Source organism: Zerene cesonia, chromosome 27 (genome assembly GCF_012273895.1).
Source record: "Zerene cesonia ecotype Mississippi chromosome 27, Zerene_cesonia_1.1, whole genome shotgun sequence".
Taxonomy (NCBI): domain Eukaryota; kingdom Metazoa; phylum Arthropoda; class Insecta; order Lepidoptera; family Pieridae; genus Zerene; species Zerene cesonia.
The window spans coordinates 5,342,661-5,360,860 of NC_052128.1; the positions used below are offsets into that span (position 1 = coordinate 5,342,661).

Sequence of the window (18,200 nt, forward strand, 5' to 3'; positions counted from 1 at the left end):
CGCGCTTCCACGCCTCGGCGTCGCCGCAGTCGCAGCAGCCGCCGCCGCCGGACTGGCCCATCTTGTACTTGTGGTGTCGGTGCGCGGACACCTTGAAGCACTCGCCGCACAGCACGCACGTGTTGTCCATGCCTGGACGGGCAATCGGGGAGAAAGAACGATCTCAATTAAGAGTTAATTAAATTGAGAGTTTTGAATATTGGTATTAATGATCTGGTTTGAATACAATTGACGATAGCGTTGGCGTTAGGGCATGAAAAGCTTCGGAAGGCTGATTGGTCGAAAATAATTCAGGCATTAATTGTAGAAAAATTTTAGGACAGTTATTACTAGCTAATAAATATTACTTTCAGAAAATAGATAAGCAAAAATCATATAATCAAACACCATTACCGAGACGTTCAACCCAAAGCTGTATATAGTTGTATCATCAATTCAAAAAATATATAATATACTTCCTGCAATCTAAACAATCCAGTTCGAAGGACCCCTTAGCACCCACTTAATCAAACATTATTACCCAGCCGCATGTGACATGTTTCATTCGCAATTTTAAAAATATGAATTCTTCGAACAATCCAGCTCGAAGGACCAGACCCAATTAGCCATTACGCGGCTACACCACTCTCCAGTACTCACCGCACTCCCGGCAGCTGTACGCCGGCTCTCCCTGCTTGAACACCTTCCCGCAGAGCGCGGGGCGGCGCGGCGGCGGCGGCCGGCTGCTCTCTGTCGCACCCCACACGAACTGCTCTAGCGGCTGGATGAGCAACTTCGACGCTAGCTCCTCATCGAATGACCAGTCTGAAAGGGGTTTTTGATTTCATGTTGATTTTTCTATATTTTTCCTGAATTATCGAAGTTCCTGTTATAAAAATACTGTTTGAACTGACCATCATAGAAAGAAAATGTATTTTTTTTCTGTTTATACATTACAATATTTATCTAAGCTCAATAACCAATTTTAAACAATTTGAATCTTTATCTTGAATCAACTTTAATTTGTAAAATAAGGAATAAATGGTTTTGTAAATACTGATATTTAATCTTTTCGTAAATACAGAAATGCGTGCTCAAAGCCATGCAATATCAGTGGTTGTTACAATAAATTATGCAAAACCTGTGTCGCGTGTCCCATACTACTACATAGACATTTATTTCAATGCTATATTTCCATAACATGCTAAAATTAGAATATTTTATAGGGCCATTAGCATTCAGAATTCTTATCAACAACATTTATTACTTATCACGATTTACTTTTGAATACAGTCTCGTTTTTAAAACGAGAAGACAGACTTTTAACATATAGTATAGACTTTCAATACAGTGTCTTAACAGCAATCTAATCTAAATCCAACCTAAACATGTCCTATTCGGCTGCGGCGAATATATCCTGGGCACTGTAATGCGCCAGTGATCTTGGAAGTGTGTCGGTGAGAGCACCCCCTCCGCCATCTTGGTCCGCCATAACTCCACTATCGCATCGCCTCGGGCTGGCAATGTGTACCTGGAATCAAATAGGGTACTTCACTACTAATGTTCTTCTATTATGGTGCCAAACAATTTGGAATATAATGCATTTTCTTTTCTTTGATTTTAAAGCCCTATAAAAGGCGACCATTATTCAAGTCCTTAATTATTGACGTTGCAAAATTTATAGGATAAATTTGGAAGCCTCTTTACGGCTCTACATCTGGAACTAGTCCAAGAGTAGAATAACTTTAATTATATAATACTAATACGCCTAAAAACCTAATATAAAATGTTATGTTAAAATAAATTTTGATCATTTTTGGGTGTTATTGTTAGATTAACGAGATATATAAACAAATGAGAACGAAGGATATCTACTCCGAGACACAACAAATTAATTTCACTTCGAATTAAACAATTTACTTACTAATTATTGAACAAGCTCAGTAATATTACAAATATAATATTTATACTATAATATAATATTAATATAGTACTTGGAAACGAGGATAATGGGAATGAAAAATACTGCATGGAAGAGATAATTTATTTACATACTTACAAATTTAGAATTGTGCATGACGGCTATGCTAAGTTACAAACATACGATAGCCTCAGCAAATCCTTATCTTTATGTTTATTGTTTATGTTTGCCTGTTAATTGTTTGTAGGCACTTCATTCATTTTAGGTAATTTTCGTTTTGCAACGGAAAGATTTTATGATGTGATTTTTAGGAGACTACAGAGTGACATATACTTCTTACCACGTGAAACATCTCATCCCAATAAAAGGAAAGGAATTGACTACGCGATACCGCGGGCATAAAGCTAGTTAGTTTCTAATAATCATATGCTTCGATCACGACGAGTAGACAGTAAATTTAAAACAAAACTAAAGGATATAGACCTCTAAAACGTAGTATTTCCGAGGCACAAAACGTTATTTTAGCGAACGCGAAAAAATATCTGTATCGAAGACGAAACTTTTCTTGGCATATTTGAACACATTATAAATAAAGTTTCATTACACAACGACCCCAAGCGAGATTTACACTAAATCGTGTAGAAAGTAGGGCATTTCATCGAAGTTGTCTGACATTTCTTAACTATTTTAAGACGTTGGTGATCTTATTTCAATTGCATACTATACTTTAACTGGGAAACCAAGTGTTTACACAATTTATTAGGGTTCGGTACCCAAAGGTTACGGGTTACCCTATTACTAAGATTTCGTTGCCTGCCTGTCCGTCCATATATCTCCAGGCTATATCTCATGAAATGGTGTTTTCATGTTGCCGCTTTTACAATAAATAATAAAAAATAGAGGCAACGGTAAGCAACGGTTTTCACGGTCATATATGAGATGGGTGACCAATTTTTTGTCTTTTGGTTTTCAGGTAAAGTTTTCGAACGTTAGTGTGACGAGATATTTAATAAAACAAACAAGAATAAATCAAACTTCGGCTTTTTATTATTAAGTATTAGATATAGATTACTATTGTATTAATAGATGCATTAAGAAGTTACACAACATCCGACTTTCCTGTAATGCCCATACAATATTCATATTCACTAACAAAACCAATTTCCCAAAAAAACAAGTGAAACCTTAATTGATATAACAAAAGAAAATACAAAGATTACATATGACAACACTCCGAGCAAAAATAATCAAGTTATTTACATATATGTACTGTACCACTAAAGAATTAATAATAATAAGTACATAGAAACGCAATTAATATCGACACTTTAACCATCATGATAATATAGGCAAGTAATAATATCGATGATGTCAGCTTCGCTTGACGCTTATATGACTACTGCAGTCGGCTCGTTTTAACTGATTTATATCAAGTATGTATGTATGCCTTTATTGGATTAAAATAATTAAAATGAATAAAAAAAAACAATCGACCCCATTTTTTTGCGGCCATCTTACAGTATTTTAAACTAAACATTATGTCAATAGAGTATTATTATAAAATAAAGAGGGATTGATTATCCTGCTCTTTCATTTGATACGCATATTAAGGGAGTTGTAAAAATATATACCATACGATTTTCATGCTTCATGTATTCAAGAAATCCGACAGTATTCGATGCAAACAAAGCTATCAAGCTTAATTCCAAATAGATCGTGGCGTTAAACACGCGTAAGTAATAGTTAATAGTGTGACAACAGTACATTGAGTAACTCAGACAAAAAATAATAAAACGAATGGAAACTTCCCTTTCGTACAGAGAATATGAAAAAAACAAGATACGCTGAGAAACATATTTTACGAGGTTTGATTGCTTCGATTTCTCTACTGATTAAAACGCCTCACCTTACTAACTAACTACGATATTTGATTTGTAAAAGAAATAATAAAGATGTATATACAAATAAAGATATTTAGACAATAGAAAAGCTAAAGTCTCGCAATTTTAATATCTCGGCCACTATGTTACAGAATACCCACAAGATCGTATAGAACTATAGACGGTAAGCGTGAACGTAGAGCGCTAACGTCGCGATGTAATATGCTTGCCCATAGATTTGCATCGCTATAGTGAGGAGGCAAAGATATCATTATCTTATATAATATAAAGCTTATTGTCACGGTACGGCTGTGATGCGATTGTACCGATAAAGCACTCAACGCTATTAGAGTGCAACATGACAATGGATTTAGGATGGTGTTGTATCTGCCGTGACATTGCTCAGCTTCAAATAGGCTCAGAGGCACGCTGACTGCTTTTACGGGCTCAGACGGAAAAAGACTGCATCATTATTGTATAGCCGTCTATATTGGTTGTCCGTCCATCCTGAAATTGGTTGCGCGAAAAAGTCTCGCCGATATTGGAACATTTCTTAAAGATTGAAATTTAAAATTAGTAATTAATTTCAAATTGAAAGTTTAATACATCAATTTATTCATATTTTTTCTATTGCACATTACTACTAACATAGTTATATAAAAAATTTCTATCAACAAAGGGACCCTAGCTGATCGTTTAAATAAATTACTGTTCTTATTATACAGAGCATACGTAAGGAAATTATTACATCCTGGCAATCATTAGGATAATAAGATAAACTCATCACTACTACACTATTGCATTGTCAGTTGACACCGATACTTCTATACGATAATCGTACGAAGTTTGAATGAAACATGTCCGTTTAAAGTATGTCAAAATCTAAAGGAGTCAGTTACCAGCAAACATACAAGGATGCAAACACGCAGGTGAGGGTAATAAGTGTGTAAACTTTATTCTTCTTGCGATGACATATACGTCCTTCAAACTAACATGCCGCCGCTGAAGGTCGCCCGTTCATGTACCCAAATAACTCAGTCATTTGGTACGCATTTAAATCGGGTCACCGCTTATATTTTCACAGCCTCAATTCAGGAATAGAGCCTGAGGTAATCGCGCTATTTAATCTAGAATAAACCTTAACGCCCGGCTATAAAGTGTAAAATAGAGAAACATCTCGTCTCGCGTTATTTTTTCGTTCGGTCAACGACTCAACATGACGTACCCTTTACGAGAGACTTCTTTATGAATCGTAAACACCGTAGTTTGAGACAACTTCCACTAAGAAAACCTTTTTAACGAATTAAAATCTTTTTTTAATTGATTATTTTACCCTAAATTTTACATATGATGTTATTTTTCCCATAAATTTTAAAACACGTTTTAATTATGTTGAAGTATCAATTTAAAAATTATATATTATTTACGAATGTATAGATTATAAAGGTTCTTCAGATTAAATTCAAATTACATTTTGGTAACGTCATCCCGTGTTGAAGCTATTTTCGTGCTATACGAAAACAATAATGCAAAATAATTGCATTTTAAAAGCCTTTACACATCATCAAGTTATGTAACAGTATAAAAAAAAATATTCCAACCAAAGATAGATAAACAACACACGTTATAAATAATAAAGTAATATATAACTAACAGAGATATATTTCCGAGTTGTATACATCATATTGCAGAAAACAATGGCATCTTATCTGGCACCGGACCAAATAAAGCTCATCCGAACTTTCCAAACCTCACCTTCCTGACGCCAATGACCCCATTACAACGACGAATAAACAAAAAAAAATCTATATGCGTATTTAAACCTGCGTTAATATTATAAACGAAATCGTTTGTTAGGATGAATGTAAGACATCTTCATGCAAAAGCGTCAGTTCGACTCTACTCAAACGAATGCGGGAGTCGAGCACGCTTCGACACGAATTGAGCCAGCACCGGGGATGAACCTCACCCCCACAGAAAACCGGCGTGAAATAGTAGCATGCTACTGTGTTTCGTTCGGCGAGTGGGGAAGCTGGAGGCCCGTTTCCTTTTCCTCACCCATCCATTCCTTTCTTATCCAAAATACCGACTGGTTTTTTAATACTACTGTAATTGAGAACCAATTGAGAACCTTCGTATTTCTGGACATACAAAAGAGAACTATTCGCCAACTTGACTATTAATTTCCACTTCGTCTTATCTATACCTAAAGTACACTTTTAATGATGGCAATAAAGAATTAATGATAACACCAATATTTCAAACATGTCACAAGAACATTAATGATTTATTTATCACTGATTTTTGTAGCGTATATACAGCTTGAAAACACTAAATTCAGGACAAGAATGTGTATTGGGCACGTCTTTTTGTGAGAATACAATGAACTAGCTGAATCGCGGCGTCACTCTTGTGGTGCCCGGGTAGAAACCTATGTGCTAATCCAGACTAAAATCTATCTCTGTTGAAAATAAGATACAGATACGATAAGCTGTTTTCGCGTGCAAGAGTATCAAACAAACCGTCCATCCATCCATTCATACATACAAAATTTCGCGCTTATAATATTACTGGAATGTTTTGCATACGATTAATTTTATGAATTTAATTATTACACTATTTTATCACAAGACCCAATCATGATGCGTGCCGAATGTGTAAGTATTTACGTGACAAGGCAAAAATGACATCCTTGCTAAACTTAAATCCTACTAATCCTACTTCCTACTAATATTATAAATGCGAAAGTTTGTAAGGACGTATGTGTGTTTGCTGCTCTTTCACGCAAAAACTACTGAACCGATTGCAATGAAATTTGGTACATAGACAGCTGGATAACTGGAATAACATATAGAGAACTTTTTATCCCGATATTCTTACGGGATACGGACTTACGCGGGTGAAACCGCGGGGCGCAGCCAGTAATTTTATATTTTCGCTCGTCTTATATTATGATTAAAGTATGATATTAGGATTAAAGTATGCATAGAATCAAATTTGAAGTATTATGTTTTATGTTGATAAAGTCAGCATATAGTATAACCTATATGTCAGTGTGATTGTGATAATTAACTGCAGTGAATCACTTTAAGGCATTATAAAACACGCTTATAGCTCATGTAGTATCTCCCCCCTCCCCCCTAAGCTTATAACCAACAGCTAACGATTTTTTTCTCCCTTTCACAGTTACAATTTTAGTTCATCCGCCCAACAACATTGCTATTTAATAAAAATAGTATACGAAAACACCGAGTCATCATCTCCCAACCGAGTCGAAGCGTGCGTAACAAAGCAGCGGACACGTGTCGCCGCCATATCTAAGCAGTCGGTTACAATGCATTACATAACCTCGACGCAATCGCGCCTGCACTGCTCGGCTAATTGGCGGCTTCTATGTCAATGTTACTATTTAATCATTCTTATCTATAGGCGAGCTATAGTTAAATGCTAATTCAGCTTGAGGATTTGCTTGCAGCCTAACACTGCAGTGCTTTATACAAATTACAGTATTATAATTCGCCCCGTTCAAGTTACGTTCTCACGATGAAATGTGAAATGTGTGTTAAAACAGTGTTTCGCATAGCTCGATAGAATTGGCTGGGTTTATACTAAAATTCATACAGTAAATGGCAAATATAATTTGTGAAACAAGCTACGGTGAGTGGATGAGCCGGAGGCCGTGTCCTTTTCCTTACCCTCCCCACTCCATTTCTTTATTCCCATTATCAATCCTATCCATATCCTTCACTCTTTAAAGCGAACAACGCAATAACAAAGGCGCGTACCATTCCAAATGTACATTGGCGGTGGTGATCGCTGAGCATCAGGCGAACCCTAACTTCTAGCATAACATATTGTACAATCATGGAGAAATTTTACTTGTGGGATATAAGCGACTCCCCGATTACGACGATTCAATCGCTCAACTCATGTTATGATAATTAGCAAATCAACGTTACATGGGTTACGTAAATACGAACCGACTTCCTATAAAATACTAGAACTTGTACTATATTATCTTTATTCTATAGACGTCAATAAATAATTCTTTTCTATAAAAAATATCACCGACGAACCTGGTGGTTAAGTACCACATCAAATACTCAAATGGGACCACATGACAACATTTTCCTATCAAATACAAAAAGAATCACGCAAAATTTACGTTCACGATCAAATAAGTAATCATGTCCGCAGTGATAACTTAACATGCTTATGTAATGAAATTTAAATTCAAACCTAAAACGATTGCATATTGTATTATTATAACACTTCGATACTTATTTTTATCAAAAACCAACGCAATAAAAACGATAACATATAAGGAAACGACATTAAAATCAAAACGTAGGAATCGCTAGCTATAACAATTGACTTAGGTTGTAAGTGCCGTGAAGAAGTCTAGAATAAAAGTTAATTAATACTACGATTATTAATGCTCAAGCCTGTATATTTTTATTTATGTAAAGATATTTGTTGCATTTTTACACAAAAATTATTAAACTAATTTTAATGAAGTTTGTAAATATCAAAAAATAAAATATAGAGTAGAATATATAATATAAAATTGTGGGTATCCAGCTATATGCGCCTGTAACATTGGGGTTGAAACTAACGTACAATTAATTATGTAATCGAAACATATTGTTCTCTTAGCCTCATTACCTCCTTAGATTAGATATTTCAAATCGACCTTTATTCCAAATGAATAAACTTTATATAAATAAAAAAACATTTACTCGATTTCCTAACAATAGAATCAAAGACAGGTCTCTACAGACTTAATTCAAATGACAGCGTATTTAAAATTGGTAACGATGACAACGAACGAAGCAAACCTTCCAATTACATGTGAAGAACTATCCTTATTAATACTACGTGTCGCAGATTTTTACAGCATGTGAAAACCACTCACAATTCGCACAATGCACATGCTCAAATCCTTGACGAGGTCCCTATAAGTATCGTACAGTTAGTTACCTTGAGAACGAGTCTCGATTATCTTATAATTCCTGTCTTCCGACATCCGGGTACGATGCTCCGAGCTGAGCTGAACGTATTAGTAATAATTGCTAATGTGCGTTTTTTAATTTGCGCCGTTCGATCCTTCCACTGGATATAGGAAGTCTGAGTAACATCCTGCTCTGTCCTTAGTTACCGGTACGAATAAACGCGTAATTCCGCTATTCCGTTTCAATCATTTACATGAACCAAAAACTATGCCCTTCAAGAAGATAATTCAGTTGAAGTGATTTAAAATTCTAAATTAGGCACGGATAGTTCGCTATGACTAATTGCTAAATTATTAAGCCGTTAAATCGTACCCTACTCATATATATTTACGCAAACTGTGTGCTTTCCAATGCAATGACATAATATATGTATTTGGTACTACCATACACTCTTACTCTCTGGTTTTATCACCTAAACTTTAATATGGGCGGTCGATCACGCTTCGGCACAAAATGGACCATCACGCACCGGTGAATGTACCAACCACACCTCCACGTAGCGTGCGATAATTGCTACTCAAATGAAGATGATTTTCTTACCGACATAAGCAGATACTTCTAGTATCAAGGGCAACAAGATGCTGTCACTCACCTGTCAGCCGGTATCATCTCCGGCGCGTCGTCTTCCATGGACTCGTCGCCGACCTCCACCTCTACCTGCACCGGCGGTGGCGAGCTCATCTCAGTTCACCTGGCTCCCGACCAACGACTGCAATGATGAGAAATAATAAATACTTATTAAAATGTTAAATTAAGTACTACAATTAGATATAATTAATATAAAAAATTTATCATATTTTATGTATTTTCATATTATGTAAAACTCTGGTGTCACAATGTTAGTTAGATACTTCTCGGAAACGGCGTGACCGACTATTAGGGAATTGTATACGTATTTTCAAGGGATCTGATATAGATGAGGTCAAAAACTATTTTTTATACCTCAGTGATAAGAATAAGGCAGAACGTTTACCGGGTCAGCCAGTAACATAATAATATTATTTTCGATCAGTAAATTATTATCCATAAATATACTAAGGAGGTAATTTTACTAGCGGATGGACCGAATTTGATTAATTTTAGAATAGAGATAGATAAAGCCTCTTAGCATCTATATACCTAATCAAAAATAGACAAATGTAACATTAGAATCTCTAAGCACATATATGATTAGTTACTGACGATATGAGATAAAACATACAAATCACATTTCCATACATACAATGCAACATTGCACACAGCGCTCTACAGCCTATCACTACGTAGTATAAAACAAAGTCGCTTTCTCTGTCCCTATGTCTCTTTGTATGCTTAAATTTTTAAAGCTTTCACGCAACGGATTTTGATGGGGTTTTTTTTTAATTAGATAGAGTGATTCAAGTGGAAGGTTTATATGTATAATACCATCTATTACGCCTCCGAATTTAACGCATGCCAAGCCGCGGGCAAAATCTACATATAGTAATACTATATAGTACTCTATAAAATAAAAGTAACATCATACTATTGCGCCAAACCCAGAAGGCATCAAAGTAAATGATGACTCACTTGCGCTTTGTTTAAGAAATGTTTATCATTGAATCCGGCAACCAGTCTTCAATGGCGTGTTAATCATTGCATACGTTTTCTTTTATTCCTTTAGAGTGCATTCAACTTTAAAATATCACCAAAACATTTTTTCATCCAAAACGAAGTTTCCTGGGTTTATACTTGAAACTTGCTTTTGAAATTATCGATTTCAATTTAGAAAACCGCATTTAAATCGATTTATTCGTTTATTAGATACGGCACCACAGACATAGATCACACAGACTGATCACACACCTTACATCTTACAATAATGTTATTTTGTATTATAAATAAAAAACGACATGTATACAATATAAAAAATACATCTAAGATAGGTAAAAGCCTAAAAAAACACGCTTGCTCTTTCCGGGTATACGTAAGGAAATTATTTAATCCGAGCAATCCTCGTCACTATGATAAGACTATAACCAAGGGTAATAAATAAAAAATAATTCATGAAATTATTTTTCTATATTCTCACCGATGCTATGATGTATGCAATCATAAATCAGTCCGTTCAAAGTGGGTCAAAATCGAGTCCAAAGGAGTCAAGACAGTCAAACATACAGACAGGTGAAGCTAATAAAAGCGTGTTAAAAATATGTACCTACATACTCACAATTAATAAATCCCACAAAGTGTTTTCTTGTGTTTGATTTTACGCGAGTATTACGTACATTTAGAAATTGAAAACTTTTTAACGGATTTTAAACGCGATTTATTCATTATATTATTAACCCGACGTTTCGAACACTTTACAGCGAGCGTGGTCACGGGGAGACTGAGATGTTATATGTCTTGACACTAAAATTGATACAAAAATTGTTGTTTATGAAAAAGTTTTTAATTTCTAAATCCCACCAAAACACCTAGAAGATACATAGTCTCAGGTTCGATTGCCAAAACAAACTTTCACGCGATGGAAAATTATTTTCGATTCACGTGTGCTATATCTAGATACCCAAGTGTATATATTATTTTTATACGAGGTTTCTACAGCGTGGGTGTGTAAATTACGTTTTGAACGGCCGTTATTCGTTATAAACAACGAAATCAGCGATACAACATGCGGCGTCCACGTTCAGTTTTTGATTTCACGTGGGACAAATTTGCTAGCGTTATTTATGGGCTAAATGAAGAATCGGGTTGATAGCAGCCCTTAAGACACTGCATTTTTATACCACGTAAAGCCAATGACTGTTTGTGTCTGTATGTCTTTAAAATTACGCAACAATATTATGGATGTTTTGAAACAGATAGGAGTGATACAAGTGGAAGATTTAAATGTATAAAAACCTACAAGAATATGGTGGGAAAGGGTTTTACTCCGAATTTAAGGCGTGCAAAGCTTCGGGCAAAAGCTAATATACAATACTTTGTATCAAAAAAATCAAATTAGTCTAATGAGTGTTTCGTACACAATTTTATAAACAGCACAATACCAAATTAGCTTATAGCGAACTTACAGCTATTATAAGTCGTATTATGTATACCTATATAAATTATATGTAAGTTCTTATAAAGTATTATTTAATATTGTGTAAGAGGAATGTATTTAGTTAACCCTACATATTTGCGTTAACATAACTTTCAAGCATTATCTTATCAAGTCAACAACCTCTTTAGTCTCCTCACAGTAGGTCACACAGTCATTGTACTTAAGATTATCGTTATTTTGTTATTTTTCCTCACCATTTTTCAACTACGTGACCGACGCCGAATGCTTTAAAGGTCATGGTATACAAATAAAACAATTTAATTGTATGAGATAATGTACAAATTATAACATATTAAATCTCTGTCGCAAAAAAGGTCAACGACGTTCCTGGGGTATTGAGATTCTAAAATGGGATTGGAATTCAAATTGTTGCGATTTGATCCCATTTTAGAACTTTAAATTTATTATTTATTATCAAACATACAAAGAATCACGTCAATCGGTGGAAAACCAAAGGATTTATCGAGTAACAAAAAAAAACAGTCAAATTTAGACCAGAACCTTCTTTTTTGGAAGGCCAGTTAAAAATATTGCTATTTGAAGTTTATACATATGTTTCAGATAAGTTAACAATGAAACAAATAAAATTATGTCTCTTTTAATATTGCTTTACAATAATTAGATTATACAATGCCCCATTTCCTTTGTGTGGTTTGTGTTAATTTCATCGTCCTTACGATCAATTCAAATGTGTTGTACATGTGAAGGTTTGATCATATTAAGTAGTACGAGTAAATACTGTCTAAGATCTAGACGTAAGAATATTTTTAATATAAGCAAGAAGCCTGCTTATTTGCATATTTATGTCGGTTTGTATTTCGGAATAATGATAATAGAAACTACATATAATATTACAGATCCAATATAAAAACTTGTCTTGAATCTATTATATTATGTGGATTATCTATCATCATTATTCCGAAATACATAAGATAGCCTACAGTAATTATCGCTCTAAATTTTCGAAGCAATTGCTTTCGAAGAAGCTACAAATTAAAAAAGTGAAAAAACGCGCCAAATCCTTAATATCTCCTAGATTTCCCGCTTTTTTTATCGTCACCTCTAAAATGTCAAGGCAACGACCTTTCCGGGCACAAGGCAAACTAAATTGCGAACACTTGTCCATACATACATATAAATAATTTTTCATGCGTTAAATTAAAACTTGTTTCTCGTTTTATTCACCCTTACAGACGTAGCCTTGAATGTGTTTATTGAACTGCAAAATGTTTTATATCAAGGCTTCTAGGTTACACAGAATTCTACTAGACTGCAAACTCTTATGACATCGCGATCGTGATTCATGAACGAAGATGTAAATAGAACTTCCTAGACGCGTATGCAACGGTTACATGCACATCTGATCAATTAGAATATTCGATAATTTCGTTGAACGTCATGTTCATTAATTTGTTAATGAAATTCTTTGTAAATTCAATGATGAAAATAGTCTTTATTGGCTTAATTAAAAACGTACACTCCAACACCAGATTTATTTAAAAGAAAACCGATTCATGTCCTTTGAAATATTATTAAATCCTACTAATCTTTCTAATATTATAGATGCGAAAGTTTGTGACGATGGACATATGTGTTTGTTTGTTACTCTTTCACGCAAGAACTACTGAACCGATTGCAATGAAATTTGGTACGTAGATAGCTGGACAACTGGAATAACACAAAGGCACCTTTTTATCCCGATATTCCTACGGGATACAGACTTACGTGTGTGAAACCGCGGGGCGCAGCTAATGAGATAGATCGTAACTCTCTTAGTCTCTCTGAGATAGGCATGCCTAAATTCTTCTTCAAGCCTAAGAACTAGTTAGTACAAATATAGATTGAGACTCGAAATAGGACATAGGATAGTTTTGATCATGCAGGCATTATACAATGTCCATCTTTTAACTGATAGTTATCAGCGGAATATCACCATATTTCGCAAAACTGCTACAAAAATACAAGTCCATAATGACATGATGCAATATTTATGTTTATTTAAACTATAAGTACAGTGCCTGTAGCCAATTTAAGTTATTTGTCACATCTTAACTTGTAACATTTGGAAAAATTGTGCAAATATCAACTTTAAATATAAAGAACACTGTGGATGCCTCTGCCCCAGCTAGGGGACATAGGAATCTAAGTCAAGTAGGTCAACAAGTGATTGTAATTTATATTATGCCTAGGCGCAATATTGAGCTCAATACTCGGACTAATCGCAATAGATACTTCCATAGAAAAATATCTTATGTAAAAATAACAAGCCAGATGCTTATAAGGCACTAGCTTTCCGCGCGCGACTTTACCCGCGTATTCAAAGGAAGAGATAGTTACGATTTTTTTCGGATTGTTCTCGTTGCCGCAGGATTCCCGAAGTCCGCCATATTTATCAACAACTATGCTATATTTCATTTTTAGTGTTTTAGCATTTAAATGCTTTATAAACGAGACATTTTTATATAGAAAAAAAATGAACACGAGGCGGAATTGAAATCCGCGTCATCAACGGTCAGAAAGAGTCGGCCATACATGATCCCGCAGCAGCAATCGAATTGCTTTTTTCTATTCTTCAAAAATTTATCTACTATGTATGTTATGTCCTTTCTTTGGTCTTAAGTTGAAAAATATTTTTTTATTGTTCACTTCGTTGCACTCAGTTGCAGCCAATTGGTTAAGTCTTTAGGATTCATTAGTAGCCTAGGCTGTTTATTAATCAGTGCAGTTTAACTAATTTTTCGTAGATGAGACGGCACTGTTATATTAAACCATACGGATATTCATTCAGGCCTTATGCTTAATGGCGCAGACTAATCGACCTCGAAATTTAAATACAGGTGTCTTAATGAAATGGGCTTATTTTACCTTAGTTAAAGGCTTTTTAGTTTGCTGAGACAGAAATAAAGCATACGCGTTCTCTTCATTCTGATAAATTTTTTAATTTTGTGAATGGATCATTATAGTCTTTTGATAATAGTAATTTTGATATATGCAGTAAAAAATCCAGACAAACGAGTTTATTAACATAAAATTCAAATAATTAAGATATATTTATTTTCTTATTTCCATATTGATTTCATTACTCATAATCTAATTAGAATAGGCAAAAGCTATTAGTCTGATTTCATGCCGTAACCTGTATAATATTATTCAAGAAATAAATTATCAGTTGAATGATTACAAGTGTTAAGGATCTTCAATGGCAAAAAAAAACTATACTATGTGTTCACCACACATGTGATATAAAAAAAACAAAAAAATCAAAAGTGCTGTTACACACTCACTAACTATACCGATGAAGTTATCTTCAAATTCAACCTTACACAAAATAATTTTTCTTTTTTTTTATAAATCATATTTCACATGAGTGCATAATTAAATTAAATGTGGCGCTCATTTTATAGTGACATTTCTGAAAGATTGATTGGGCATAAATTACTATTTATAAGATTGTTTAAAAAAATTTTTTGTAGTTTATTTTGGATTGAGATACCTGAATAGCTTTCTTTCCCATGGGATTTCCAGGTAAAATCACATTAAAACAACGAATCATTCAGGATAAAAGAACCATGTTGTAAAATCATGTCTCAACCTATCTTGGTACCAAATGTCATCCAAATTGATGCAGTATTTTAGGCATGAAGAAGAGACAGACCATAGTTACTTTCAAATTCATAATATTAGTTGTAAATTACAATTAAGAAGTTTATCCGGACATATTTTATTCATTTATTTATAAGAAAACTAGGGGTTTATTGTTTCATTAATTCTATTATCTATCTTATATATCTATATAAATTATTTCACATGTAGTTATTAAGAAAACTGTTAATTAAGCATCTAAAATAGTGAAACCATTGTTATTTATTGTTTTCTTTCTTTTAAACGACACTTACTTTCAACTTGAGACTACTGAAGTCAATAGCGTGACATAGTGAAAGTTCACAACATTGATATAAATACTTAAATCATGAATGATGATTTCAAAATATCATTTCAAGCATGTAAATTATAAGACCAAAGTAAATATTGTACCTTTTTCTCCTCCTTTTTATATTGTTGATAAAGAATTTAAAAGTTACATATACTTAATTAAAAAAAATAATAATAATAGTGACTGCTCAATTCGTTACAATAAATGCTAATTTAGAAAAATATTCTTTTTGAAGTGTACTGGAATAATTACGATGCTATGCATGAATTTGATAGAAATTATGTTTTCCCATTTTTATAAATAAAAAAATATTATATATTTATGAACACGCTCGACTTTAATCTCGATCAATCTAGTATATATAAAGATAGGTATACACAAACCTATGTTACGTAAAGGTAAAAGTGTTCATTTTTCTTAGTCCGATAAGTAATGCATCAAACAGAAAATGAAAACTGCGACGGAATTACCATCACAACAAAAGAAAAACTTACCTACCTTCGTGTGTAATCGCTAAATCATCCAACAGGATTTCTTTGTTCAGCAACGTCTTCTCACTTTCTTGTATTATTTTAAGAGCACAAAATGTTATTATTACCATTGATTTTCAACAGAACGTACACTTTAACTTTTCACAATTGCACGATTTCTCTTTCATTGGCAACTTCAACAAACCACTGAAAAATTTGACGTTTCATCGCAGCATGAATTACCAAAAATAAGTCCAACTAGAAAATGATAAAGACACAAATTAATTGCTGATTACAAGTATGTTGGTTAATAATTAATAATTAATGAAGATAAATATAATGATCCTGTTTCAGGATAAGAAGTTAAAATAAAATTAGAATTGTGCGAGGAATCACAATTCATAAATAGATAGTCACAGATTAGAAAATAAAGTTTTTAGCAGTTGGCACCCGTCACCGGCAATAACAGATAACACAGATTAATAAAATAAAAACATGTTAATTATCGGTTATTTGTAAATGCTATGCATGATCGTTATGTATTAAAATAATAAGGCAATTTTAGACATTAAAAGCTTCTCATCGCTTATCCTATATTAAAGGATTAAATCAAATACTGAATATGATGAGTGATAAGTAAAAGCAGCGGTTTTAGAAATTATCTACATATCCAGATCGCTTTACATATTATTAAATTTAGTAATATAATTTATTTAAAAGTAAAATATTATCATATAAGAAAGTATTAACGCAACAGAAAGCTTGGTTGTAACCTGTGATAACAGTATACGTATTAAGATTCAAATGCAATTCTTTGTTATCTCAAACCCTGCTAACAAAAATTATCCTATATAATAGGATAATTTTAGTTATTCTCTCATTCATTCTATTCATGTTTATAATATATTGGCAATATCTAAGTATTTAAATCGGTTTTTATTATGACCGAGCAAGCAAAGAATGGGCTACATGTTATGCGGTCACCACCGCCCATAAACACTTTAAACACTAGAGGAGACTGTCTACGAAGAAACTACACTTTAAACAGACGATTTCAACGTTTGTCATTTTGTTGCGCTTGATAGGACGTAACCGTTCATGACAATAAAAGGAAGCAAGTAATAAACAAGTTAAGAAAATAGTAGGAAATTGTAAAACTTCACTTTAATTATACACTTGTATATATTTTCGTTAATGAATCGTCATGAACTACCCTCTTTCTTAAATCTAAAAGGAATGAGCTGCTTTCGCGTATATTTTCGGTTTGTTCATAGAGGTATATTTAAGAATTTTGCCTCTATCTCAAACTATCAAATAATTACTGCATTTTGCTTTAAACACCATATTAAACATTTTTTTCCACATTCTGTTTGTTATTAGTTATCTTAACTTTCATAAAGATGAGCTTGGAGTACTTTTCTTCCTAAGAAATTTCTCAGTATGCATTGTTATATACACTTGATTAATATAGATATAAGCGTCTACATTAGCAACACTAACGCTGACATTATATCTCATTATCTCATACTTTTGGTACGTGCTTACCTAAGACGGGTTATGACATCATAGATCATATTCGTTTTTGTCGTTTACATACATTTGAATTTTCCTGACGCTTTTGGACTTTTAAAAAATGAATTTTTCCTTGAAATTAAAATGAACTTAAATTACTTAAATTACATTTTAAATTAAAAACCCTCATTCGAATTACATACAAATATTACAGGCGCAGTCAGATCATAAGATTATAAAGTTTTACAAAATTCCAATGTAACAGTATATGCAAAAAAATTTGAATGTGGGAGGGGGGAGGAAGCTTTTGTACTCCCTAATATGTTCACTATGACATATTATGATATTCCTATCATATATTAATTTGAATATGTATGTCAAATATATTTCCAAGAAATAAAGTATGTGAGACAAAATTTAAAACA

The 18,200-nt window shown here is 33.4% G+C and overlaps 1 protein-coding gene across 1 annotated transcript in view; it reads right to left on the reverse strand.

The window, feature by feature from the left end:
* LOC119837377 (E3 ubiquitin-protein ligase UBR1) overlaps positions 1-16,678 on the reverse strand; it is a 32,758-nt gene extending 16,080 nt beyond the window's left edge. The window contains exons 1-5 of the mRNA XM_038362945.1: positions 16,292-16,678; positions 9,385-9,501; positions 1,362-1,510; positions 640-804; positions 1-132 (exon numbers count right to left, since the gene is read on the reverse strand). The exon at positions 1-132 is cut by the window's left edge and continues 17 nt beyond it. Coding sequence (XP_038218873.1) covers positions 1-132; positions 640-804; positions 1,362-1,510; positions 9,385-9,473 — 535 coding nt within the window. The 5' untranslated portion in view covers positions 9,474-9,501; positions 16,292-16,678. The remainder of the gene's footprint in view (positions 133-639; positions 805-1,361; positions 1,511-9,384; positions 9,502-16,291) is intronic.
* Positions 16,679-18,200: the final 1,522 nt, after the last annotated feature.